Source organism: Scyliorhinus canicula, chromosome 17 (assembly GCF_902713615.1).
Source record: "Scyliorhinus canicula chromosome 17, sScyCan1.1, whole genome shotgun sequence".
In the NCBI taxonomy this organism is placed as follows: Eukaryota; Metazoa; Chordata; class Chondrichthyes; order Carcharhiniformes; family Scyliorhinidae; genus Scyliorhinus; species Scyliorhinus canicula.
In genome coordinates, this window is record NC_052162.1 from 27375382 (window position 1) to 27402608 (window position 27227).

At 45.9% G+C, this 27227-nt stretch overlaps 1 protein-coding gene across 9 annotated transcripts in view; it reads right to left on the reverse strand.

The window, feature by feature from the left end:
• Positions 1-504: 504 nt before the first annotated feature.
• The window catches only part of acsl4a (acyl-CoA synthetase long chain family member 4a), a 101966-nt gene continuing 75243 nt past the window's right edge, over positions 505-27227 (reverse strand). For all 9 annotated transcript variants that reach the window (XM_038775566.1, XM_038775563.1, XM_038775558.1 and 6 more), the window contains 11 exons: positions 19786-19924; positions 18783-18933; positions 16511-16634; positions 16011-16082; positions 15551-15690; positions 14607-14779; positions 10191-10265; positions 9281-9469; positions 7052-7166; positions 5494-5651; positions 505-4888 (listed from right to left, as the gene is read on the reverse strand). In XM_038775566.1, the coding sequence (XP_038631494.1) occupies positions 4731-4888; positions 5494-5651; positions 7052-7166; positions 9281-9469; positions 10191-10265; positions 14607-14779; positions 15551-15690; positions 16011-16082; positions 16511-16634; positions 18783-18933; positions 19786-19924 (1494 nt within the window). In that variant the 3' untranslated portion in view covers positions 505-4730. The remainder of the gene's footprint in view (positions 4889-5493; positions 5652-7051; positions 7167-9280; positions 9470-10190; positions 10266-14606; positions 14780-15550; positions 15691-16010; positions 16083-16510; positions 16635-18782; positions 18934-19785; positions 19925-27227) is intronic.

Genomic DNA, 27227 nt, shown 5'->3' on the forward strand with positions numbered 1-27227 from the left:
TTACCACAAGAAATAGTTTAAAAAAAAACTGGTTTACTAACGCCATTCAGGCAAGAGACTGGAGACCCCAACGCAGTCTGGCCTATAGATGAACTTCACTCCCACATTAAGTGGTTGACTCGTGATACCCCCTGAAGTTGTCTCGTTAGTCACTTTATTGCTGTAATAAAAGGCACTTTCAAGAGCAACTAGAAACAGGCAACAAAGGCGGCCACTTGAGGACTGCTCACAGGAACACGAAGCTCATTTCTATTCTAATTAGCTATTCTATCAGGTGACAACCAGAAGGTAATCTACCCCACCTTCCTAACTTGGCAGTGTTCAAGCCAAATGGTTGAGTTGAGCCAACTCTACAAATTATGCAACCTAGTATCTTGTGCTCAGTAAGTACTCATCTTTCCCAATATTGCCACCGTGACAGAAGCTGCAATGTCAAGGAGCATCCCACAACAAGTACTTCCAACAGGAGCCTCTGAATAAAACAAAAAGAGCAACTTCCAGTGATTGTGCTGAGAAACTGGTTTTATTTACAGATACCCATGAGGTGGATAACGTTCACACTCTTAAATTCCACAGGAACATTTTTTAAAAAGAAACATATTTGGCTGCCATAATGCTGGTTTAAAACAATGAAAATGGTCACCAGCAGTTGGGGTATCGAATGATAAATCAACCTAGTTTTATTCATGCCTCTAACTGATGTTGTTCCGCGAAGATTCAATAGCCGAAGACATAAAAGTAAGATATCAATCTTGAGCGGTGTCTTTTACTGCATGGTCTTGGAAAACCATTTTAATGGATAGAGAGATTCTGCCAAGCTATTGACCTTGATGAAGTTACAGACAGAACAAAGGCGGTTTCTGAACCCTCAAGTCTTTGGCAGCGGAGCGAGAAATATTCAGCCTCTTCCCTTCTGACTGCAGCAGACACCAGGGTACCCACAACGAAAAGGAAATAGGTCCCATCTGCAACAATGAGTTTTGGTAACATTTTCTTTCCCAAGGTAGATACTGGCATACCGCCCAGGATGAAAAATATTCAATCAGTTGCATTATGCACATACGTCCACCTTGAAGACCTTCCCTACCTCACAGCCACGCAGGGAAAGCTTGAGAAGATTAACAGGAGCGAGCTGCCCGGGATATCGGAGTGTGTTCAGGGACATGTGGAGAGGAGAGGTGCTGTTGAAATAAACGGTGGCTGTATTTCGCTATGAAATTAATGGATTGAAATTCGTTCTCCATCCTCCTCTCCCCCTCCCCCCCCAGGTGGCAGTACCCATAGTTGAAATCACTGTAGCATGCATGTATATTCATTCAAATATGGATGCACTGCTGTTAACGTAACAGGAGGTGGCCTTTCATCCCCATCAGATACTTTAAAAATTGTTACCTGAACAGGGTGAAAATCAACCCGAGGGGAAAGAAAAGTCTTCTGGAAACCCAAGGACATTACAGTGACTCCCCAGTAGATGGAGTGCTTGCTATCATCAGGTGATTTAATAGGCATGGATCTGCCACAAGAAAAGTTTTTCCTGCACATTTATGGGTAATTTATGAACCCTCTTACCCTCCCCCCTATTTCCCCAGCCGAAGACGCTGATGCAAGCTGGAATGTGATGCCATGGGTGCTGCCAATGCCCAGAAGCTCATCCAAATGACTTTTCTTCACGTTGAGCCCCGATGGTGAGGCGGAGCAGTTAGTTCAGCGGCTCGGGACGGGTATTGCAGCTGAATTAAAATTTGCCCCTGCCCTTGCCTAGCATCCACCCACACTTCCCATGAGGACCACTGGATGACAAGAGCAGGATCCCGGCTGATTGTTTTTTCCCCCGCTCCCGAACTATGGTTAACGGTAGAGTTTGACCACCACTCGAGCCAACATTAGAACTGTTCAGGAGACAAGCTTGGGGAGCCTCCTGGTGAGTGCAGCTCAGTACTGAATTGGGCAACGCTCGTGTCCATGAAATCAGCAGGATTGCCTAATGTGCCTCATCTACTTAGAATATGGTGCAACCGTGCATCAAGGTCCATAATGGTCCATTTGGAAGTGTAACACAGATCATTGTATCCTGCTGCCCCACTGGTAGATCGGGCAGTTTAAAACTGGAAAGCTTAAAACATTCACTATAATATCACATTAAATTATATGTTTACTCCTCCCATTTACACATTAAATATATATAGGACTATTCACAGTTAAGTACAGGAGTTTACAGTCTCACATAAAAGTGATTCTCCACATAAGCACTATTGATACAAACTGTGTCGATGCTTAAGGGTGTTGCTCTGAAGAGACAGCTTCCAGAATAGTAGATATATAAAAACACAGCACTTTAAAATCATACAACTGTTTTACTCGGATCCTGACCCGTTTCGTTCCAAATCTCAAATTCAAAAAAAAAATGTACGCTATTTAATTTCACATCAACTACCTGTTCCCGCTTTCTTAAGGGGACACATTCACTGATGCAGCAAACTGTATTAAATTGAGTTAATGGAAAGGCCTTTAATGGGCACAAAGTTTGGGCGGAACTTAAACAAGTGGGGGAGAAAAAAAAGGATCAGTTAGGATTCCAGTGGTTAAAATTTGGTGAGAGCGTCTTCATACATATGACTCAATAACCAATTATCAATGGGATGTTAAATACAGCGCTGCTTTTCAGCACAGTGCTCGTCCTGTCACGGCCTCAATGAAAACCTCCGGTTGGTGAATTAGCTTTAACCTGGGTCGAAGTAGAAAGATACATACATACATACAAACATGAATGACGGCCGCAAACTAACCCAGTCCAAAACTGGACAGCGTTGGGATCTTTGCAGAAAGGCCGTGCCAAGCAAAAGATGACAGGTCACACGGATGTAAAACACAGCTTTTACATGCACAAATAAGGCGAGGACTCAGAGCTAACTGACAATTTTTCACGTGTTTTCTCCCCCTTCCCTCACATGCACATTCTTTCCTTTCACAAACCAAATATTGGAAAACCGGATGTTTTCCTGTCAAGATTTTCATTTTGCAGAATTATCGGGTGTCCGCCTGAACCACCAAAACACCTCTAAGCTAATGATATGGTAATAGTGTAAATTTGTTTGGAGGGACGGAGTCTGAGAATTCTCCATTATATGGATAGGAACAGAAAACGGCGAAATTCACAACAGGGCAGGGAAAGATATAGCTGCCAAATCCTTTTAGATCCAAGCCAGATAGAAAAGTGAAGATTTACTTTGACAACCGTACTCCATGGATATTTTTTAATTTTTTAATTACACCTTGTTTACTAAAGCAAGGATACCTGAAATGGACAATTAAATAGTTTAACTATCTTACAAAGGGGTACTTCGCCTCCCTTCTCCCTCAGTCGCTCTCCAGTACAGGAGTAGTCTTTTCAAGCGAGAGCTTGGACAGGCCGTTAACATGTGCGCACATTGTGTGCACATCAATCATTGAGGGCAGAATTTGGTCTGTCCTGAATGAACATTCACACAAGTGCACCGTCTACAGGAGTATCTGCAATGTGATCAAAAGCAGAAGCCCCAATTATCGTCCTTCAAAAGCCAGAGGCGTTTCTCAGTATCCGTTTTTCCCTAGCCCCAGCTCAGTCAGGTTCTGTGAACCCTCTGGTTTTCTAACAGGGTGATTATCTGAAGAATTTCTTTGTTTTTAAACAAAAAAAGAGGGGCTCATTTGGTGCAACGCATATTTACAACATGAATAATCGAGGGGCTCAAGTGACTCTTTTGAAAAACATTTGGGCTTTTGCCAATACACTGAACTCCGAGACTGCGTCAATGCATAGTGGCCAGGTTACTTGTGTATTCAAGTAATTATGACCATTATTGTCCATAAGCATCCATCACAGTATCTTCTGGAGACCAGAAGGATTCTTGTGCTACAGGTTACACTGATAACCACAGTCGCTGAGACACGTCAGAAATACCCCCCCAAGGAGAAAGGCCAGTGAGCACTTTAGTACTGTGGCACTGACAAACGACATTAGCCACAGTTTATTATCGCGGAGACAATTTAAATTTGTCCAGCTCTTTTACAACAATTTTCAGCAGGTTTAGATTTTTTTAAAAAAACAATGTCCATCTGTGATCATGACAGTTAAACAACGCCAACTGTGGTGCAAAGCGAAAACAAAATAGAACCAAAATATTTTCAGCGATTTTCTATACAAACATGAAATGGTTCTAGTGCAAACATCACATCAAAAAGAGTGGTGCCACCATCTGACTGGGATTGGGAGAGGATTAAGGTGCACTGGAAAATCTTTCCCACTTTCCTTACGCAACAAAAGGACGAGAAAGAAATTGGTTGAGTTGAGATCTTTTTTGAAGCTTAGTAACAAATTCAGTTCTTGCTCCCCAGCACTTTCTGTAAAACCAGCTGGTGGTCCTCGCACAAAAGAAAAGTACATAAACACAATGGTGAAAAAAAAACAATCCAAAAACCAACATGCAAAAGGACAATGGTCATTGGGAGAAGGCGGGCACATGGTGAAACCTTGCAAACCTTCCCAGAAAATTTCCAATTGCTTGAGTTTTTTTTTTAAACGTTCAAGTAAGAGTGAATACATTGGAGAATAACCATTAGGTAGAACACTGACCTTTTGGTTCATTAAATTTCTGTTTTAAAATGAATCAATCATTCACTGTCCTTTTAATTTAGAGATGCACTACTTCTCTGCAGGCACCAGAAATATATCACCCAGGGATTTGAAGGGCTTACTTCCCTCCGTACATCCTCTCAATATCATTGAGGTAGTGGTTCTTTAGTTCTTTCCTCTTGAGCTTGAAGGCGTCCGTTACCAAACCAGTCTCTGGGGTCCATGGCTCTGGGCTCAAACGAACCTTCACAGGGACCTCAAACTTCTCTAATTTACCTGTTGTAAAAAAGAAAAATCAATGCATATGCAACTTATTCTGTTGAAAGCTTCTATGTCCCGTTAGGTTCTCCCTGTAAAAGCATCATATCTCAAACTCGCTTTCTGGTTCCTTCTACCCGAGAGGAGAGGTGCAGTTTACATCGGTCTGTTCACTTCTCTTCGACTTTTCTGAAATGACTCATGAAAAGTTAGGCACCAGGAAATCAATTCTGATATACAAGCTCCTGCTTTGCTAGCTTCAGGGCAGCACTCGAGCACAGCACCCTGCCACACCAAGATGCGCACCAAACATTTTGTTCTGTAACTTAATTTTTGAGATCCAACACCCCAATAGTTTGAAGAATTAAAAGTCAGAACACATCATTTCGACTGCGCCGCATACTTTTTAACGAGCAGGAGCTGATGATCAAAGATGCTGGATCAATATTTCTCCCAGTTTTATCAGTTGTCTATATTCCAGCACTAATCATGCATCCCAATTAAAAGGAAACTGAAATGAAAGGTCAAATTAAAGGGCATTAAAAGGTCAAATGGCCTCCATTTCTAAGCCTGCTGATCGTTCAGCTATACCAAGCGGAGGCTAATCAATTAACTGTACTCACTGGACGCCGATGCTTCTTTGATCTCCCGCAGCACCTCGGCTTCCATCTTGCTATCGTTACAAATTTCCTCCCACGTTCCCTGAACTTGTTTCTGCTCCGCAAGAGCAGTCAGCTTCTTCTGATTGGGCACCACAAAACTAATCACGTAAGATTGCTCACTGCGAAAGAAAACAAGCGTGTGGGGCTCAGGTTCAACCAGAAGGTGCGAGAGATCAGGATTGGATTCTTCATTTACTTCCCTATTACACACCTCAACACCTTAATGTCCTTTAAGCTTTTATCCTCATCCCGAGACTGGAGAGCTTGAAAGAGTTCTATCATTGGCTTGAACATAACCGTCTTCAATCCGGTGATCAAATTTGTGCGATTCTAAAATGCCCCCCCCCCCCCCACCCTAACTAGTGACCGGGGCTTAAATAAAAAAAGAGAATGTTGGAAAAAAACTCAGCAGGTTTGGCCGAATCTGTTGGGAGAGAAACAGAGTTAACGTTTCGAGGCCAATCGGACTCTCTCCACAAATGCTGCCAGACCAGCTGAGATTTTCCAGACCTTTGTTTATATTTCAGATCCCCAGTGTCCGCATGTGCCGGAAAATCACGGTAACATAAAAAAAGTCTATTTAATCCAGTCATTGGGAATGCTAAGGACAGATTAGTAGCGCACCGAGTCACAGTGTACGGGGAATTGATAAGGAAGTGCTATCTGCACGGGCCTGCCATCTTTGATGGCTCTGGACCCACCTTCTCCCCATTCCCTCTTCCCCCAGGAACATGTGCCCCTTTTTGTTGTGCGATATGTTTTCATAACCCTCCATGACCTTGCCCAGCTTATTTCTGTCACCTCCTCCAGCCCTATAATCCTCTTGTGTCCTCCAGTTCTGGCCTCTTGCCAATGCCCTATGTTAATCAATCCACCAAATGATGGTGGTGCTTCCAGCTGCATCTGCCCCAAAACTCTGGAATTCCTTCACAAGCCCGTCTGCCTCGGTTAAAGACGCTACCTTTTTGGTCATCTGCCCTAATCATTTCTAACGTGGCTCAATTTTTTTTTTCCTCCAAAAATTGCCCAACTTCAATCAAACTTCTGCATAATTTGGAAAACTTCTCTTAGCCACAAGTCTTATTTCTTGTCCCATCACCTCCAGTCAGAACCATCCCAATTTCCTTGGTCAATTTAAGATTTTTGAGAGCAGGTATTAATTGTCCTGCCTAAATATGCACCACGTTGAGGACAATAATCTTCCGATGTTATAATGACCAATACTGAATTCAGCACTGAGGTCTGACCACATACCCCAAGATTATCTACCTTTTCACTACTGTCTTCCCTGGTCAGCATAGGGAATGATTGTTCCATTTAACACACGTCCCTCACTCTCACTAAAATCATTTTATATTTAAGGCCAAAGATTAGATCCACTTTCAGCTGGCCTGCTTTCAAAACAAGAAGCTCAATATTTAGAAATCCCCTTTGGACATCCGACGAATGGAATAACACCACAACATCAGAATGAATTGCAGAATACAATGACCGGATTGTGATAGAAATTTAATCCTACCTGTTTGCGTACGCACAAATATTATCAATGAGGGAACAGCTCTTTAAGGCAGATTCCACCTTGCCCAGAGATACGTATTCTCCAGCTTGCAGTTTAACTAAATCTTTCTTGCGATCTATAAAATAAACATTTATGCTGTGACAAAATGAGTTCAAACTCATGAACGATAATTAAAACTGTAGCTCCAAATGTTAAATTTTGGAAGAATACAGCAAAAGAAAAACAAACAGGCTGAAATATTGTCCAAATGTTATCAAATCACAAGAGCCCAGCTCACAGTGCATAGCTGCCTAAACCTCTTGACATTGTAAGAAACTTAAAGAAAAAACGTTAAATAGCTCACGGTAAGGATTCCAGTCAAATTCTACTTTTCACAAGATATGGGATAGTTCTTATGTCATTAAATGTAAAGCAATTTTAAAATGCACTCTGTCTTAATATGTCAAATCTAGCAAAAACAGAAATCATGATATTCTCCCACTTTTGTTTGTTTTTATTCCTTGCTGCACAACTGTCCTCGAGAACTCTGTGGTTCTTGAAGATTGTTGCAAGTGCTTCAGCCTCATCTTTCTCTGGGTTGGGATATTTGCGGAGCCTCCTCCTCCATGGGAGTTGTTTAATTGTCCACCATTATTCACGCTAGATGTCGCAGGATTGCAGACCTTAGATCGGATCCATCCTTTATGGAATTTCTTGGCTCTGTCTATCATTTGCTGCTTATGCTGCTTGGCACGCAAGTAATCCTGCGTTGTAACTTCACCAGGTCGACAGCTCTTCTTTAGGTATGCCTGGTGTTGCTCGTGGCATGCACTCTTCATTGAACCAGAAATAATTCCCTAATTTGGTGGTAATGGTAGCGTGGGAATTATGCCTCCATGAGGTTATAGATTGTGGTTGTACACAATTCTGCTGCTTATGGTCCACAGCGCCTCATGGTTGCCCAGTCTTGAGCTGTTAGATCCTGTCCGAAGTCTATCCCAATTAGCACGGTGGTAGTGCCACACATGAAGAGTGATTTGCCTGGGAGAGGGTACTCACTCCTATCGATTGTAGCATGGTTAATTACATCTGCAGCAGGTAATTGGGTGAGGACAATGCCCAAATAGTTTTCTCCACTCTCATTGGTCTGTTATCTGTAAGGTATGATTATCTGTAAGGTATGATTCCATCAGTATGACTATGAAAGGCTGTTACTTGCTAGTCTGAGAGACAGCTCTCCCAATTTGGCACAAGGCCACAGGATGTTAGTAAGGAAGACTTTGCTGGGTCAAGAGGGCTGGGTTTGCCACTGATTCTTCTGGTGCTGAAGTTGATGCCTGGTAGTGTGTCCCCGGATTCACTCCTTTGAGACTTTGTGGTAGTTTTATACAACTGAGCGGTTTGCTCTGCCATTTCAGAGGGCAGTTCAGAGTCAAACACATTGCTGTAGGCCAGACCAAGTAAGGACAGCAGATTTCCTTCCCTAAAAGACATTAGTTAATCAGGTGGGCTAGGATGTCTTTTTTTTTTTAAATAATGGTTTGTTGGTCATTATTAACTTTTCAGACCAGATTTATTCCAGCTGCCTTGGTGGGTCTTGAGCCTTTGTGCCCCAAGCATTAGCCTCAGCTTCCAGATTGCTAGTTCAGGGAATTACTAGTATGCCACTGGTTCCCCACTCTGTTCTACTGAAGGTGCTGACTGAAGATGAGCACCAATCCATCGGGGATTGAGAATGATTATTCTTCATCAGCTAGCCCAGATAACAACTATTGGTGGGCTATGTAAACAGGGTTGGTATAAGCACTGACCCACATTGTATATTCATCCAAAGCCCAGATACACAGCAGGAGATAGTGATCAGCAGTTGACGCTTATTGGCTGATCTCCCTGCTAGAGAGGGATCAACTGTAGTTGCTCATTGATACTTGCCAATATCAAGTCCAAGGCCTTCTTCATCTGCATGTTACAGTATTACATGCTGGCATCGCTAGTACATGACTATCAAGAGAACTGCAAAAGGAACAGATGCCTTCCACAATCAAAATGGGCGTCCATTTTCAGTTCTGGGTTAAAGGAGAAAAAGGCTGGAAAAACCCAGCAGGTCAGGTAGCACCTGGGCAGAGAAAAAGTTAATGTTTCCAATCCAATGTGGCTCTTTGATTCAGAGGAAGAGTCCTATTGAACTTGAGATATTAACTCTTTTATTTCAGTCCCCAATTCAGTTCATACCTTCCCATTGACACTTACCAATTATCTGTAAGCAGCCATCTGGGTGGAATTCACCAACATCACCTGTGCAAAACCAACGCTGACCAGTGTTGTCCTCAAAAAAATCATGGCTGGATTTATTTAGTTTGAAGTACCCCATTGCCACATTTGGTCCACCAATCAGTATTTCTCCTCTTGGATGGGGCTGGTCATTAGTTGTGTATCCACCTAGTGTTTAACAATAAGGATCAGCAAGTACTAAGACCACAACAAAATTCCTTCTGAACCTTTCAGAAGTTAATTGTTCATTCTATAAAACACCCAGGTTATTTATTAACACACGTTGCACATACATAGCGAACCATGTGCACACAAACAGATGCAGAGTGCGTGGACATGCCGCACACAGGAAAATTTACCCGATCCAGTGATGCTGTTAGAAATACAGGGGATCTTGAAAGCAGTGGGATAAAGTTCCCCTGCAAACCTTAAAGATTATTATTTTCCTTTCTTCTTGTACTCCACACCTACATGGCCGAATAATTTTAGAACTTCAGCCCACCAAGCCCATAACAGCTCTTTGAAAGATTAGTAACACTCCATGGCTCCTGCCCCCTCATTCTGTCAATACAATCCCTTGGGCAGAGTCACAGAGATTGCCATTTCCCATGGAATCACACTTCAGACCTTGCCTAAATGGAGAGCACAACATCAAATGGAAATTGACCCAAAACTTGGTGACAGCACTGGTGTACTACAGGCCAGTATTACAACATCTTTATATTCTTCCCACAACAAGCATCTAGTGTCACACAGATTCATGGTGTGATTCTGATCAAGGGCTTTCTTGATTCTTGCCTCTAATGATAGTGCCCAGACATTCAAACCCACAGCAAATGAATTACACAGTGTCCCAAGGTAAGTCCGTATGTAGATTTAGTGTAAGCACCTTCTTCCCAGTCTCTCAGTTTGATTTCACAACAGATCAGTGGGGCTCCAACTCTGCCTGTGCTGTAGTCCAACACTAAAATTAGAAAAATATTGTGGTTAGATTTTTGGAATCCTTTCAAAAGTACGAGCAATAAATTAAATATATGGTGCCTTAAGCTACAGACATTTGCACCTAATTGTGGAGCCAGTCATGCAGATGAAACATATAATCTCTGTGCGTGCCCGTGCATCACCATACTCCCTGCTAAAACATGTATTACGTCCATCAATATTGTTTTTCCACTTGAGAGATTGCTATTCAACAACAATGCATTCCTCTCGTCAAAGTAGTTGAGCATTTCTTAACGATTGTATCTCCAGTAGAGCATGCAGTCCAGCATTAAGTAATCATGGCTGATTCAGGGGAAAGGGTGATGCTGGGGCAGCACGGTAGCACAGTGGTTAGCACAGTTGCTTCACAGCGCCAGGTTCCTAGGTTTGATTCCCGGCTTGGGTCACTGTCTGTGTGGAGTCTAGGTTCTCCCCGTGTGTGTGTGAGTTTCCTCAGAGTGCTCTGGTTTCCTCCCACAAGTCCCGAAAGACGTGCTGTTAGGTAATTTGGACATTCTGAATTCTCCCCCTGTGTACCCCAACAGGTGTCGGAATGTGGCGACTCGGGGATTTTCACAGTAACTTCACTGCAGTGTTAATGTATGCCTACTTGTGACACTAATAAAGATTATTATTGTATATAGTTACCAAGTGCTATCTAATGCAGCAGAGGGATATTGCATTACTGCAATTTGGTCAATTATGACAATTGAGTTTAAACAATGCTTCTGTGTAAAAGCACTAAACTTTTAAAAGTGTGAATATATAGATGCAGAAGCTCAATTTAAAAGCTTCATTTTCAGATGTTCTCCTTGTCCCAACCCATCCCACGGATGAGAGGGGGGGGGGGGGGGGGGGGGGGGGGGGGGGGGGGGGGGAGTGTTAAAATAACTGACACTTCTTGGAAAAGTCAATGGAAAATCCAAAAACCTTGACGCAAATCTTGTGCTGACTGCATAATAATTATTGCTTCCAATTGTTACTCGTGGCAGAAACTCTAAACAGCACCAAAGCCATTAAAATGCTAGTCGGAGCTGTCTTTAGCAAGGGCCAGCTCAACTCAAATGGATCAGAATCTTAGGCTGCCTTTCTTTCACATGTTTACTAAACTGCCGTGTGTCTCCAGTGTTTTCATATCTGCTCTATTTAGACGTTGTAAAGTCAAAGGACAGAAACCAATTTTCCATATTCTTGCAGCATTTTGATCAGCACATTTGCTATGTATTAAGTCGCAGGAAGAGGAACAAAAACCCTTTTCGTCGGTTGCTCTCCTATAGGAAGCAATTAGATAGAGGACAATATCTTCCTTCAAAACTATGCACAAAAACATACAGCTAAAAATGACGAGAACTTAACACAGCTACAAGAACTTTGGTAATTATTTTTTTTAAATGTTTGAAAAAAATTACTCAAATAAATCAGGCGTCATTTTTTATTCCCTGAAATATGTATTTTTAAAAATTCATTTCAGCATTTGTTGCCAGTCCCATCAGGAAGGAGGTAGTAAATGTTCAGCACAGTCCCGCATTTAAAAGCCAACCCCATTGCTGTGGATCTGGAGTCACAGGTAGGCCTGATAGATCAGATGGGCTTTTACAATAATCGACAGTGGTTTCATGGTTACCATTTTGACTTTTAAATCCAGATTTTTTTTTTTTTTTTAATTTAGATTAGCCAATTATTTTTTCCAATTAAGGGGCAATTTAGTGTGGCCAATCCACCTACTCTGCACATTTTTTGGGTTGTGGGGGCGAAACCCACGCAGACACGGGGAGAATTTGCAAACTCCACACGGACAGTGACCCAGAGCCGGGATCGAACCTGGGACCTCAGCGCCGTGAGGCAGTTGTGCTAACCACTAGGCCACCGTGCTGCCCTCCAGATTTTTAGTTAACTCTAATCCCACCATCTACCATGGTGGGATTCAAACCCGGGTCCCCAGAGCATTATCCCGGATCTCTGTATTATGAATCCAGTGGCAATACAACTATGCCACTGCGTCAGAATCACAGAATACCGCAATGCAGAAGAGGCCCTTCGGCCCATCAAGTCTGCACCGACACATGAAAAACACCTGACCTGTCTACCTAATCCCATTTGCCAGCACCTGGCCCGAATGTTATGATGTGCCAAGTGCTCATCCTGGTACCTTTTAAAGAATTTAAGGCAACCCGCCTCGCCCATCCTCCCAAGAAGTGCATTCCAGACTATCATCCCCCTCTGGGTAAAAAAGCTTTTTCTCAAATCCCCCCTAAACCTCCTGCCCTTCACCTCAAACTTGTTTCCCCTTGTAACTGACCCTCCAACTAAGGGGGACAGCTGCTCCCTACGTAGCTTGTCCATGCCCCTCATAATCCTGTACACCTTGATCAGGTCATCCCTCAGTCTTCTCAGCTCCTGCGAAAACAACCCAGCCTATCCAACCTCTCGTCATTACTTAAATCTTCAATCCCAGGCAACATCCTGGTGAATCGCCTCTGCATCCCCTCCAGTGCAAACACATCCTTGCTATAATGTGGCAACCAGAATTACACACCGTACTCCTGCTATGGCCTCACCAACATGGCCATCCTGCTTTGTAATCTATGTCTTGATTGATAAAGGCAAGTGTCCTATTTGCCTTCTTCACTACCCTATTAACCTGCCCTTCTACCTTCAGAGATCTATGAACAAACACACCAAGGTCCCTTTGTTCCTCAGAATTTCCCAGTGTCGGGCTATTCAGCGAATATTTCCTTGTCACATTGTTCCTTCCAAAGTGCATCATCTCACACTTTTCAGGGTTAAATTCCATCTGCCACTTTTCTGCCCATTTGACCATCTCGTCCATATTTTCCTGTAACCCAAGACACTCAACCTCACTGTTAACCACCTGGCCAATCTTTGTGTCATCTGCAAACTTACTGATCCTACCTTCCATATAGTCATGTTTATATAAATAGCAAACAATAGAGGACCCAGCACAGATTCCCTGTGGTACGCCACTGGGCACTGGCTTCCAATCTCTAAAGCTTCCAGTCTGTCATCATCTTCTGTCTCCTACAGCTAAGCCAATTTTGAATCCACCTTTATCAAGTTACCCTGTATCCCCTGTGCATTTGCCTTCTTTAAAAATCTCCCTTGTGGGACCTTGTCAAAGGTTTTGCTGAAATCCATGTAAACTATATCAACTGCACTACCCTCACCTACACACATGCTCAAAAAATTCAATCAAATCTGTTGGCATGACCTCCGTCTGACAAAGTCATGCTGACTATTCCTGATAAAACCTTGCCTCTCCAAGTGGAGATAGAATCTGTCCGTACAATTTTGTCCATTAGTTTCCCCACCACTGAATTGAGACTCACTGGCATATAGATCCCTGGCTTATCTCTACAGCCTTTCTCAAATAGTGAGACCACATTCCTGGTTCTCCGGTCCTCTGGCACTTCTCCCGTGGCCAGAGAAGAATTAAAAATTTGGATCAGGTCCCCTGAAATCTCCTCCCTTGCCTCCCACAACAACCTGGACACAATTCGTCCATACCTGGAGATTCTTCCACATTCAAGTCCGCCAATATCTCCAATACCTTGTCACGCCCATGACAATTTTCTCAAGAACCTCCCAGTCTCTCTCAGAGTTCCATATCTACCTTATTATAGGAAGGATGTGAAGTCAGATGTGAAGTATTTGTTCAACACCGTACCAATGTCCTCTGGCTCCACCCACAGATTTCCCCCTGGGTCCCGACTCTTTCCCTAGTTAGCCTCTTCACATTGATGTGCTTATAGAATACCTTGGGATTTTCCCTACTTTTACCAGCCAGAGCTTTCTCATATCCCCGCCTTGCTCTCCTAATTGCTTTCTTAAGCTCCATCCTGCACTTTCTGTAGCGCACTAATGTCTCCGTTGATTTTCTCCCCTTGTACTTGCTAAAAGCCTCTCTTTTCCTTCTCATCGTATCCTGCATGTCTCTGGTCATCCATGGCTCTCTGAGCTTGTTACTCCTTCCTATTACCATGTTGGGCCTGTACCCTCCCCATTTCCTTTTTGAAATTTCACCACTGCTCTTCTGTACATTTCCCGACAACTAGCTCTTCCCAGTTGACCTTGGCCAGATCCTGCCTTATTTTACTAGAATCCGCTCTCCCCCAATCCGAACCCCTTTTTTTTTTGCATCTCGCCTATTCCTTTGTCCATAACAAGCTTAAATTGGACCATGTTGTGGTCGCTATCACCAAATATTAAATGTGCCTAGTTGGCTTCCCAGATCACTTCTCGACCTCCGAGAAGCAGCTGCCACTCTCCAGGGAGCACGATTTTCTTTGATGGTTCAAGTTCTCACCTTCAGTGATAGATCCAGCACCACATGTTTCAGTCAGGCCGTAACCTTGCCCGACTGGGCAGCAGAAACACACATTCATAAACCGTTGCGTTTGAGGAGAAAGAGGAGCTCCTCCAGACAGCATCATCCGAACATTTCCTCCCAACAGAGATTTCACCTTTTTAAATAATAGCCTATGATAAACACAAAAAAAATTCCATTAAAATTGGGCACAGAAATGGTATTTAATATGGCGATCCCAAATACCCAAAACACACAATAGTATACAACACACACAGACATGGGCAAGCGTGTAGAATTTTCTTCCATAAAGAACTTATATTTTTATCAGGGTAAATGTCCCAAGGCATTTCAAATCAACATTACAAAACGACACAGTACGACAGAGCCAAAAAGAGGAGAGATATCGGGCAGGTGGCCAAAGGTATGATCAAAGGAGTGTCTTAAAAGGAACAAAAGGAGATGGAGAGGAGTAGAGGTACAGAATGGGAGTTAGAGTATAGTGCCTAGGCAACTCGAGGCACAGCCACCAATGATAGAGCGATTAAAATAAAGGATACGGGAAAGGTCAGCATTAGATATGCACAAATACCTTGGGAGGGTTGTGGGCTGGAGGAGGAGGAGATTACAGAGCTTGGGGGGGCGCAAAGGAGGGGGAAAAAACAAGGATGAGAATTTTTAAATCAACTTTTGCTTGACCGAGAGTCAATGTAGGGCAGCGATAACAGGGATGATGAGGGAACAGAACTTGCTGCAAGTTAGAACAGAAGCAAAGTTCCTTTTATCGAAGAGGATGCAACCAATTCGCATCTCAGTACAATATATCCAGCTCCATTTTGGTTTACAATCTTTCAGAAGAAGGTGCTCTTGTTTTAATGATATTTAACCTCCTCAAAGCAATTAATGCTGACCCAAGCTTTTGTGAAATTTCACGGTTTCCTTACATGTTGCAGAGGGGTGCATCATATCCTCTCTTGATCTGCTCCAATTTGTAATCATAACCTAGTTTAAACAGAGTCCTCTGTACGTAGTTCATCTCCTGCACCTTGCTCATTACGTTTTTATAGATTCGATCCATGATTTCCTAAAGGGTAAAAGCAGAGTTATCAAAGTGGCGGAACATCTAATAGCAGCAGGGTTTTTTTCTGCTCTTTCTTTTACTTAGTCCCCAACTATAATATTGGATCAATTATTTTCATATCGTCAGCAAACGTTAACATTGTTAACACCATCTACTGAATTTATTTTGCCAAACTAGGGCATCGCAGCCTACATAAAGTAGACAAAAGGTTTTTTAATCCACACAACCAGATCCCCCTCGAGCCCCGATTATTCTTTGTGCATATAAAAATTTTACTGAAAATTAACACTCCCGGTTGATAGGCTGGAGAAAAGCTCACTCACTGGAACAGCTGCCATCAGTGTTGGCCTCAGGATGGAACAGTCACCCTTACTGCCCTTTTTGATCTTAGTTGACTGTGAAACAATAGAAGAGAACAAAACTAAACAATGGTGCACTGACGACACACACATCAACTTGTTCAACCCTACAGTCAGCCAGTGCTCAAACTAGTGCAATCAGTAAATCAAATCAATTCAGTAACATACAATTTCAGAAAACAGTGCAGGGCAAACACGGTGTTCAGTGGAAAAATAACCTCCCACTTTTAAGTAAAAGTCATAATACATTTGGGACAGCTGCTTAGTTTAGCGTGAGGTTCCATTTTATTACGCGCAAGGAGTGTTGCTTACTCCCCTTGAGTTGCTGAGATACGAATGGACGAGGTGGACAGAAGCCATATGAAACTATGTTCTGCCAGGAATGTTAACTGCAGTCTTACCAGAAACCCTTCTCCAGAATTGTCATGGAGAGCTGCCTTTTAGAAAGTCAAAACGTTGCTCACCTGATCAGACAGGGTTTGGGGAGATGAATAACCAATTCGACAGCCGTAGGCAACGCAGGAAATCTCTGCAGTAAGTTCCAACACGTGAGCTAATGGCAGATAACCAATATATGTATCTTTGGGTCTAGGAAAAACAAAAAAGGACAAAATTTGGCACATTTCGTAAATTCTAAAAAGGCTTGATGCTGAAACATCAATTTGTTCAGACAAGGAATTTGTTTTTAATCCTAAGTAAGTCTGTGTTTATATAATGCAAGATTTAAGTAATGATTCTTTCTTAAAACTTGGGATTTAGGTTTGAAAACTTGGAGCAGTTGTCTTTTTTAAAAGGATACATCTGGGGAATTTGAGTTTGGAAAGAAAACAACTTATTAAAAGTAAGCACACATTAGATTTTCCAACACACTCTTAAAAGGAAATATGAATGCAAGATATGAACACCTTGGGCGCGATTCTCCGCTCCCACGCCAGGTGGGAGAATCGCGGGAGGGCCGCTCTGGCACCCCCCGCGATTCTCCCACCCCCCCAAAATGGCGTGTCGCGTTTTGCAACACGCCGCTCGGAAAATCGCGGGTCCCCGTTTTTCACGGCGACCCGTGATTCTCCGGCCCGGATGGGCCGAGCGGCCTGCCGTTCCCGACCTGTTCACGCCGGCAGCAACCACACCTGGTCACTGCCGGCGTGAACATGGCATCAAAGGTTCGTTTGTGGCTTGGGGCAGAGAGGGGAGTGAGCACCACGGCCGTGCTCGGGAGGGGACAGGCCCGCGATTGGTGCCCACCGATCGTCGGGCCGGCATCTCCAAGGGAAGCACTCTTTCCCCTCCGCCGCCCCGCAAGATCAAGCCACCACGTCTTGCGGGGCAGCGGAGGGGAAGACGGCAACCGTGCATGCGCGGGTTGGAGCCGGCCAACCTGCGCATGCGCGGCTGACGTCATTAGGCGCGCCGGCCGCGTCATTCTCGGCGGCCGAGATTTACGGCACGCCGCGCCTAGCCCCCGGGGGGGGGGGGGGGGGAGATAGGGGGCGAGGAGCGGCCTCCAACGCCATCGTGAAACACTCCGGGTTGAATTCCGCCCCTCATCTCTGAAACAAGCGGTAGAGAGTTAGGACAGGAAAATCCCAAAATAACTAGACTAGAGGGATAGGAGCAAAAACAAGCTTTAAACTTCTGAACACTGGGCACATCTTGATCCAGAATTATACCTTCCATTATAAAGTGCCTTTTACAAACCTAGGGCATCTAAAGTGCTAGCAGCCAGTTATGTGTTGTCTTGATTGTAATGTATTTGTATATAGCAAGCTCCCACAAACAAGGAGAGTAAGGGGAGTAAGCACTGAGGGAGGTTGCCCAGGAAACTAACAAAGAACAAGGCAGCACAGGAACAGGCCCTTCGGTCTTCCAAGCCTCCGTCGATCACGTCTCCTATCTGGACCAACCGTCTGTATCCTATACATAGACTGCTCATGTGCCTATCCAGATAGGTCTTAAAGGTCGCACTAGGGAGAGCACCCTTGCTCTTCTGCCAAGCAGTGCTGTGGGATCATTCCTGTCCCCCCACTTTGAGGACAGATGGGGCCTCAGTTTAATGTTTCATCCAAAGGACATCAACACAAAACGTGCAGCGCTCCCCCAGTACCACACTGGAGTGTCAGCCTTGATCTCGTGCTCTGTGGTAGGATTTGAGCCAATGGCCTTTTGACCCATGGCTAACAGCATGTATAGAAATAATCACGGGGTGGGTTGTCATATCGGAATGTGATGGAGTCAGATAAACTAACAGGTGTTTGCGGCTACTTCAATGCACCATGTAAAGTCTGGAGGCGGCCTTCCAGACTGACTCTGAGACAAATACACCTGGGTGATCTGCAACGATAATGATAACATTTCTCTAATTTTAAACTATCCGAATGGAAAACAGGGATTAGGAGTGGTGAGGTGAGTCAGTGTACCACTCTGTGATTTCAGCCAAACCAAAAGGATTGGCACGGAGTTGAAGCAAAACAGCTTCCACCTCACTATCACCCTGCATTTGGTCACTTCCTCTGAAACAGGAAATTGCCAGAAAAAATTGCCCGCCCCTCCAATTAGCTGCCATTGCAGAGTTAACTCTTGCTTTTGATTTTCTTTCTAAATAAAAAGGGGAAAATTAAAAATTGCCGATTCGAACAGTGCCAGTTTCCAGGCGAGACTGAATCTTAATTCAACAACAAGCAGGACGTCGCTGAAAATTCAGCAAAGTAAGTACAGTGCAGAGAGGCGACCACTTACCCCAGCCCGGGTATCCTTTGACATTGACCAGTCATACCGGCTATTAAGTTACTGTGGATCATCATCACTCCCTTTGGATGACCTGTAGAGCCACTTGTGTACATCACCACAGCCAAGTCCGATGGAACAGGCCGAGATGGGGTTATATCCACTGTGAAGGAGGCACCATAATCAATGCGATGCAAAGGAATTATCATCTCAATATCAAATACCTTCCACATGGTTACATTGCTCCGTTCTAAATGTGCACACAAGTCAGAGGATAGGCCGGTTAGTGTCTTGTGACGACACACAATTAGGGCCACGAATTGAAATTACCTGAAGTATTATGGGAGCACTAGAAATATATGGAGGATAAACTGGACTTTTAAAAAGATTTTCCACAAAAAGCTGTAAAACCGCAACCTTGATTACTCTAGGCTTGCCAGCCTTACGCTGAATTTTATTTTGAAGTCCAGGCTCCAGGGAAAGATACTGCAGGTCGCAGGCAAGTGTGTAGAGAATCTCTGCAATGCAGGAGGCGGCTATTCGGCCCATCGGGTCCGACAAAAGAACATTCCACCTAGGCCCACTCCCTCGTCTATCCCCGTAACCTCACCTAACCTGCATATCTTTGGGGCAATTTAGCACGGCCAATCCACCCAACGTGCACATTTTTGGACCGCGGGGTTAAACCGGAGCATCGGAGGAACCCACAGACATGGGGAGAATGTACAAATTCCACACAGACAGTTATCCAAGGCTGGAATCGAACCCGGGTCCTTGGCACTGTGAAGCAGCAGTGCTAGCCACTGTGCCACCTGTAGATGCTCAAGAGGCCGGAATTCGGGCAGGCATGAATCTCAAGAGGGCTGTCAGGTTGGAGGATATTACAGATAAAGGGGGAAGAGAGGCCATTGAGAAAACAGGATGAGAATTTAAAAATCTATATTAATAGAAAAGAGCCTGAATATGTTAAATTACTGTGTGCAGTGATGGAAGGCGAAATTGCCTTTATACATACTGTTCTCAGGTTTGGCTCCAAGCTCTTCCACAGACTCCATACTGTGAATCTGAAGAGTTTCTGAGTATCCTGAAGTATTGATGACCTTGTTGTCCACGTAAATGATATGTTTCAACATCTGAATTTTTGGCAGGACTTTCTGTCAAATAAATATTTTAAACAGTGAATACAAGGATTGCGGAAGTGCGTAAAACATTACAGGGTTTTAGGTTGCAACTTTGAACATCAATATCCAACCCCACCGCAGTGGTTAGCACTGCTACCTCACGGCACCGAGGACCCGGGTTTGATCCTGGCCCCGGGTCACTGACCGTGTGGAGTATGTACATTCTCCCCATGTCTGCGTAGTAGGTGGATTGGCCATGCTAAATTGTCCCCTAATTGGAAAAAACCCGAATTGGGCACTTAAAAAAAAAATCAATATCCAATCCCAAGGGCAGCACGGTGGCACAGTCGTTAGCACTGCTGCCTACAGCGTTGAAGACCCGGGTTCGAATCCCGGCCCTGGGTCATAGAACATAGAACAGTACAGCACAGAACAGGCCCTTCGGCCCTCGATGTTGTGCCGAGCAATGATCACCCTACTTAAACCCACGTAACCCGTATACCCGTAACCCAACAATCCCCCCATTAACCTTACACTACGGGCAATTTAGCATGGCCAATCCACCTAACCCGCACATCTTTGGACTGTGGGAGGAAACCGGAGCACCCGGAGGAAACCCACGCACACACGGGGAGGACGTGCAGACTCCACACAGACAGTGACCCAGCCGGGAACCGAACCTGGAGCTGTGAAGCATTGATGCTAACCACCATGCTACCGTGAGGTCACTGTGGAGTTTGCACATTCTCCCCATGTCTGTGTGGGTTTCACCCCCACAAGTGTTCTATGATTAATTAATTAAACAACCTAAAGATGTTGGGGATGTATTGGGGAGAGAGCGGGTAAATGGAGTTGAAATCAACCATGATTGAATGGTGGAGTGGACTCGATGGGCCGAATGGCCTTACTTCCGCTCCTATGTCTTATGGTCTTATGTGCAGGATAGGTGAATTGGCCACACTAAATTGCCCCTTAATTGGAAAAAATAATTGGGTACTTTAGATTTATTTTTTAAAATATCCATTCCCACCGGAATGTTGACGTCACAGAAATAATAATAATCGCTTATTGTCACGAGTAGGCTTTAATAAAGTTACTGTGAAAAGCCCCTAGTCGCCACATTCCGGCACCTGTTCGGGGAGGCTGGTACGGGAATTGAACCCAGGCTACTGCCTTGTTCTGCATTACAAGCCAGCTAATTAGCCCAGTGTACTAAACCAGCCCTCTCTGACCCCCCCCCCCCCCCCCCCCCCCCCGTGGTTGGAAGTGACCACAAGACCCACTATGCTTAGCTGGTTCATTGTTAATTTTAAACTTATCCCAATGTCCTTTGCTGTTCTCTCTGAACATACCCCGGTACCATCCCCTGCTTCAAATACATATCCAATTCACACAAAGATGCATCAGCCACTCCTTGTCAAAGTATGCCATTCTCGGAAACCTTCTTACGTAAAAAATTCTCTCTTGACCTCTCTCCTCGCTCAGTGTAACAAATTTAAATCAAAGTCCTCATCACCAACCTGCCCATCAGGAGCAAAAAAATGGGCTTTCCCCATTTAATCAGATCAAAACCCGCTGCAATTGAAAACGAAACCTTAATTAAAACCTCTTCTCAGTCCCAGTATCTCTCTCTCTCATCTCTACTCATAACGATAGTTTCCTACCCTGGCACTGCCCTAATGAATCAATGCTTTACACATTGCTTGCAGTGCCCTAACTGCAGCCTCTGCATCCTGCCACAAACCAAACTTCCACTGCTTAAAAAACAATGCTAAATTTTTCAAACACAGGTTTTGGTTTTAACCAATTTGTATTGGCTGTCTCAGATCAAACCCAGAGGTACGGAATGCTTATTTATCCCAAATTATGGGTGGGACTTCCGGCAACAACGCCTCGCCTCCCCCCTCCCCCCGGCGTGTTTTCTGACAGCGGAGGTAGCTGGTGTTTACAAGACCCTGCCAGCATCAACGGTACTTTGTGTGGTTTGCCCTTCCAGCTGCCGGGATGGAGGGTCACCTTTGGCAGGACCGGCAGATCCCGCTAGCACGAACGTCCAGAAAATGGCGCTCTATGGATTCCAGGAGTTTATCCACGACTGGCTACTAGACTAACTGGTCTTCAGTTTCCCAGCTTCCTTTCCCAAATGCGGCATTTCATTGGTTACTCTCCAGTTCCATGGCTAACTTTGTGTATTTCATGTGTATTGAAAAATTCAAGCGTCTGCTCCCCTCTTGATGTCTTTCGATAGATTAGAGTGATTCCCCCTTTAATGCCAGGCCAGTTCCACCAATAGCCCTGCTTACTTTTGCGGAACCAAATTATTTTCCAGTTACCTACCAACTGCATCATCTCCACATCTAAAACTCCAGCGTTTCTCACCTCCAACATTATTTGCAAAAATCAAACCAAATGTTTAATGTCTCCAATGAGACTCCCTCCTTCCTCCGCAAGTGATCCTCCCCAATCAAACTATTATTTTCCTTCTTTTAATGCCTATGAAAGCCTCTATCCCATTTTGTATTGAGTTTTCTTTCTTAAATTCCCCCCAAAATTTAAAAAACACTCCACGGAACTCCAAACCTCCCGAACGGAAGGCGTAATCCTCTCACCTGGGGGCTATACTTGGCGGTGTATCCTGGCATTTGTCAAAACCTGTTGTAACCCTTGCCGGCGTGACTACACGGTGGGGGAGGGGGTGGGCGGAACCCCACAGTACATTAATGTGTTGGGTTCCCATCATTGCATGGTGGAATCCCAGTGACATCATTGGCAGGGGGATGCGCAATCCCACCAGCGTTTGGGACTCTCCCTCAATTCTCCAGCTTTCCTGCCCACCGCAAATGGGATGGGGGGGGGGATTGGGGGGGGGGGAGGGGAGGGTTCCCCCCCCCCTCCACTTTGTGTTAGTTTGCTTGAATTATATCATATGCAAAGTATAGAAGAAAGAATTGTTGCCAGTCTTTCGTTCTTTTTTGTAGTTTTTTTTTGATACTTAGCCTTGCTTACAAAATTAATTTTACCATAGATTGCCTTGGTAAGAGTTAGCTTGCATGCAGAATCGCATATTACTGACCGGATCATCACATATCTTTTTATCAGAATATAACTGGCAAGCTCCTCTCAGTTATGTTCATATGATTATGTCATATGCTGATTCGACTGATAGTGGAAATTATTTTGTTTAAACATGTAAATTTTATTAGTCAAATTCTGAATTGTACATTAAGAGGATGCTTTACCATCCTTATAAAAAAAGAACCCGACAATAGAATATAGATCAGGACTTCCGGTTGCGGCTATGACTAGCTAAGCCGCACATTTGGAAGCTCCTGCAACAAAGGTGTTTTTGGGCCAATTGGAGGGCCCCAACGGCGCTGGAAAAACGAATCCCGGTGGGGGAAGGTCCCCTGAGGAGAGCTAGACCGATTTTATGGTCGGTACCCGGAGTGGAGCGGCAAGAAAAACGGCAGCAGCTCCCCAAAAAAAGCAGGGGAAGAAAATCAAAATGGCGGCCGGCGGTGCACCGGAGGAGTGGAAGAAATGGGCGGAGGAGCAGCAGGCCGCTCTCCTCCGTTTTTTCACGGAGATGAAAGTGGAACTCTTAGAGTCCATGAACGCGACGGCCACCAGGTTGGTGGGAGCCCAGGCGATCCAAGAGGCGTCGATTAAAGATCTGCAGCAGGAGATGGCCGCGAGGGAGGAGGAGGCCACAGTCATCGGGGCAAAGGTGGAGGTGCACGAGGCACTCCACATGAAGTGGCAGAGCCGCTTCGAGGAGCTGGACACTCGGATGAGGAGGAAAAATTTGAGGATCCTGGGCCTGGAAGAAGGCCTGGAGGGGTCGGATCTCCCGGGATATGTGGCGGAGATGTTGAGCTCCCTGATGGGGGAAGGGGCCGGTCCGGCGCCCCTGGAATTGGAAGAGGCATACCGGGTCATGGCCAGGAGGCCTAGGGCAAACGAGCCCCCGAGGGCGGTGCTGGTGCGGTTCCAGCGGCTAAGTGATCGAGAGAAAGTCCTGAGGTGGGCTAAAAGGGAGAAAAGCAGCAAGTGGCAGAACTCGACGGTAAGGGTGTACCAGGACTGGAGTGCGGAGGTGGCAAAGCGGCGGGCCCGGTACAACCGGACAAAGGCGGTGCTACACGCGAAAAAGATCAAATTTGGAATGTTGCAACCGGCGCGCTTGTGGGTCACCTACAAGGACCAACATCATTATTTCGAGTCCCCAGAGGAGGCCTGGACCTTTGTACAAGAGGAAAAGTTGGACACGAACTAAAACCTGGGAGCACCGGCGGTCGTAGCCGCCGGGGGACTCTTGATTGTGCAAGTGGCCCTTTTCTTTTTCAGGCCAGGTCGGAACTGGGTAACAGTTTCGTGGAGTGTTTGGGGTGTTTTTTCTCGAACGGTTGACTTTTCTGAATATTTTGAAGGTTTCGAGTTGTTGGGTGTTTCTGTATATTTGTACTGTTGAAATCTCTATTGTGGGTCGTTGGCTTCTTATGGGGTGTTTTTTCCCGTTTCCAATTTCCCTTAGTTATTTACCCCTCTTACCCTTTTTCTTTGGGTGCTTGGGGGGGTTTTTTGTTCTTTTTTTTCTTTTCGGGTTATGGTTATCTGCGGTTATTTATACTGTTTGATGGAGGGTGATGGTTGGGCACACTGTTAGTTGATAGTTAGTTAATTATTTTGTTATTTAAGTATGTAGTTAAGTATTTATGTATTTAGTTGCCATTGGGTATTTGTATTTATATCGTTAAGTTGGGGAGACGGGACGGGGGGGGAGCGGGTTGATTATGCGGGTCTTTCTCGGGGGTTTTAAGGGGATCTTTCACGGGCGCAGATGGGGTGAACCGGGAGGAGTCGGAATGTGGCAGGAGCAGCCGGGTCAGCGGAGACCAGCTGACTCTCGGGAGTACGATGTGGGGTACATCGCGGCTAGGAGGGGTCCTAGCCGGGGGGGGGGGGGGGGGGGGGGGGGGGGGGAAGGGGAGGGGGACTGGGGGGGACACCGGGTTGCTGCTAGAAAGACCAGGGACGAGAAGGGGAGAGCGGGGGGGGGGGGGGGGGGGGGGGGGGGGGGCCATCGCTATGGGAAGCGGGTCAGAAAAGAAGGGATGACCCGGGGCGAGCAAGGGACAAGACATGGCTAATCGACAGGGAGTAGGGACGGGTCGCTCTGCGACCCGATTGATCACGTGGAACGTAAGGGGGCTGAATGGGCCGGTCAAAAGATCAAGGGTCTTCTCACACCTGAAGGGACTGAAGGCTGATGTAGCAATGCTGCAGGAGACTCATTTGAGGGTAGCAGATCAGGTCCGCCTGAGAAGGGGGTGGGTGGGACAGGTGTTCCACTCAGGCTTGGATATCAAGAACCGGGGGGGTGGCGATTTTGGTGGGAAAGAGAGTGTCGTTTGTGGCGGCAGAGGTGGTGGCAGACAAGGAGGGCAGGTACGTGATGGTGAGGGGTAGGCTGCAGGGAGAGAGTGTGGTACTGGTAAATGTGTATGCCCCGAACTGGGACGACGCGGGTTTTATGAGGCGCCTGCTGGGCCTCATCCCGGGACTGGAGGCAGGGGGCCTGATCATGGGAGGGGACTTTAATACGGTGTTAGACCCTGGGCTGGATAGATCGAGTTCCAGGACGAATAGGAGGCCGGCAGCGGCAGAGGTGTTAAGGGGGTTCATGGAGCAGATGGGAGGGGTAGACCCATGGAGATTTGGTAGGCCTAGGGCGAGGGAGTATTCTTTTTTCTCCCACGTCCACAGAGTGTACTCTAGGATCGATTTTTTCGTATTGAACAGGGGGCTGATACCGAGAGTGCAGGACACGGAGTACTCGGCCATTGCGATATCGGACCATGCACCACATTGGGTGGACGTGGACATGGGGGAGGCGCGGGACCAACGCCCGTTGTGGCGCCTGGATGTAGGGCTGTTGGCGGACGAAGAGGTGTGCAGAAGGGTGAGAACGGGCATTGAGAACTATCTGGGTACGAATGACACAGGTGAGGTGCAGGTGGGGACGGTCTGGGAGGCCTTGAAAGCAGTGATTAGAGGAGAGCTGATCTCCATAAGGGCACACAGAGAGAGGAAGGAGAGGCAGGAAAGGGAGAGGCTGGTGGGGGAGCTCCTAGAAGTAGATAGGAAATATGCGGCGGCGCCAGAGGAGGGGCTATTAAGGGAGCGGCGTAGCTTGCAGGCCAGGTTCGACCTACTGACCACTAGGAAGGCGGAAATGCAGTGGAGAAGGGCGCAGGGTGCGGCGTATGAGTACGGGGAAAAGGCGAGCAGGATGCTGGCACACCAGCTTCGTAAGCGAGATGCAGCCAGAGAGATTGGGGGAGTGAGAGAGAGGGGTGGGGATGTAGTGCAGAAGGGGCAAGAGGTGAATAGGGTCTTTAGGGACTTCTATAGGGAATTGTATAGGTCTGAACCGCCGAAGAGGAGAGGGGGAATGAAGAACTTTCTCGACAAATTGGGGTTCCCAAAGGTACAGGAGGAGCTGGTGGAAGGGTTGGGGGCGCCGATAGAGCTGCAGGAGCTAATTAAAGGGATAGGCCAGATGCAGGCGGGGAAGGCGCCGGGGCCGGATGGGTTCCCGGTGGAGTTTTACAGGAAATTTGTGGACTTGGTGGGTCCAGTGCTGGTGCGAGCCTTCAATGAGGCGCGCGAGGGGGGGGTTCTGCCTCCAACAATGTCGCAGGCCCTGATCTCCTTGATTTTGAAGCGGGACAAGGACCCGGTCCAGTGCGGGTCCTACAGGCCTATCTCCCTCTTAAATGTAGATGCCAAGCTGTTAGCAAAGGTCCTGGCAACCAGGATAGAGGACTGTGTGCCAGGGGTAGTCCATGAAGACCAGACGGGGTTCGTGAAGGGACGCCAACGTAACACAAATGTCCGGAGATTGTTAAATGTGATTATGATGCCAGCAGTGGAAGGGGAGGCGGAGATAGTGGTAGCGCTGGACGCGGAGAAGGCATTTGACAGGGTGGAGTGGGAATACTTGTGGGAGACGTTGGAAAGGTTTGGGTTTGGGGAGGGATTTATCAAGTGGGTAAAACTGCTCTATTCAGCTCCGATGGCAAGTGTGGTAACAAACGGGAGGAGGTCAGAATATTTTGGGCTCCATCGAGGTACTAGGCAGGGATGTCCCCTATCTCCCTTACTCTTTGCATTAGCGATTGAGCCGTTGGCGATGGCACTGAGGGGTTCAGGGGGGTGGAGAGGACTGACAAGGGGAGGGGAGGAACATCGGGTCTCGCTCTATGCGGATGATTTGTTGTTGTATGTGGCAGACCCGGAGGGGGGAATGCCGGAGGTAATGGGGATACTAGCG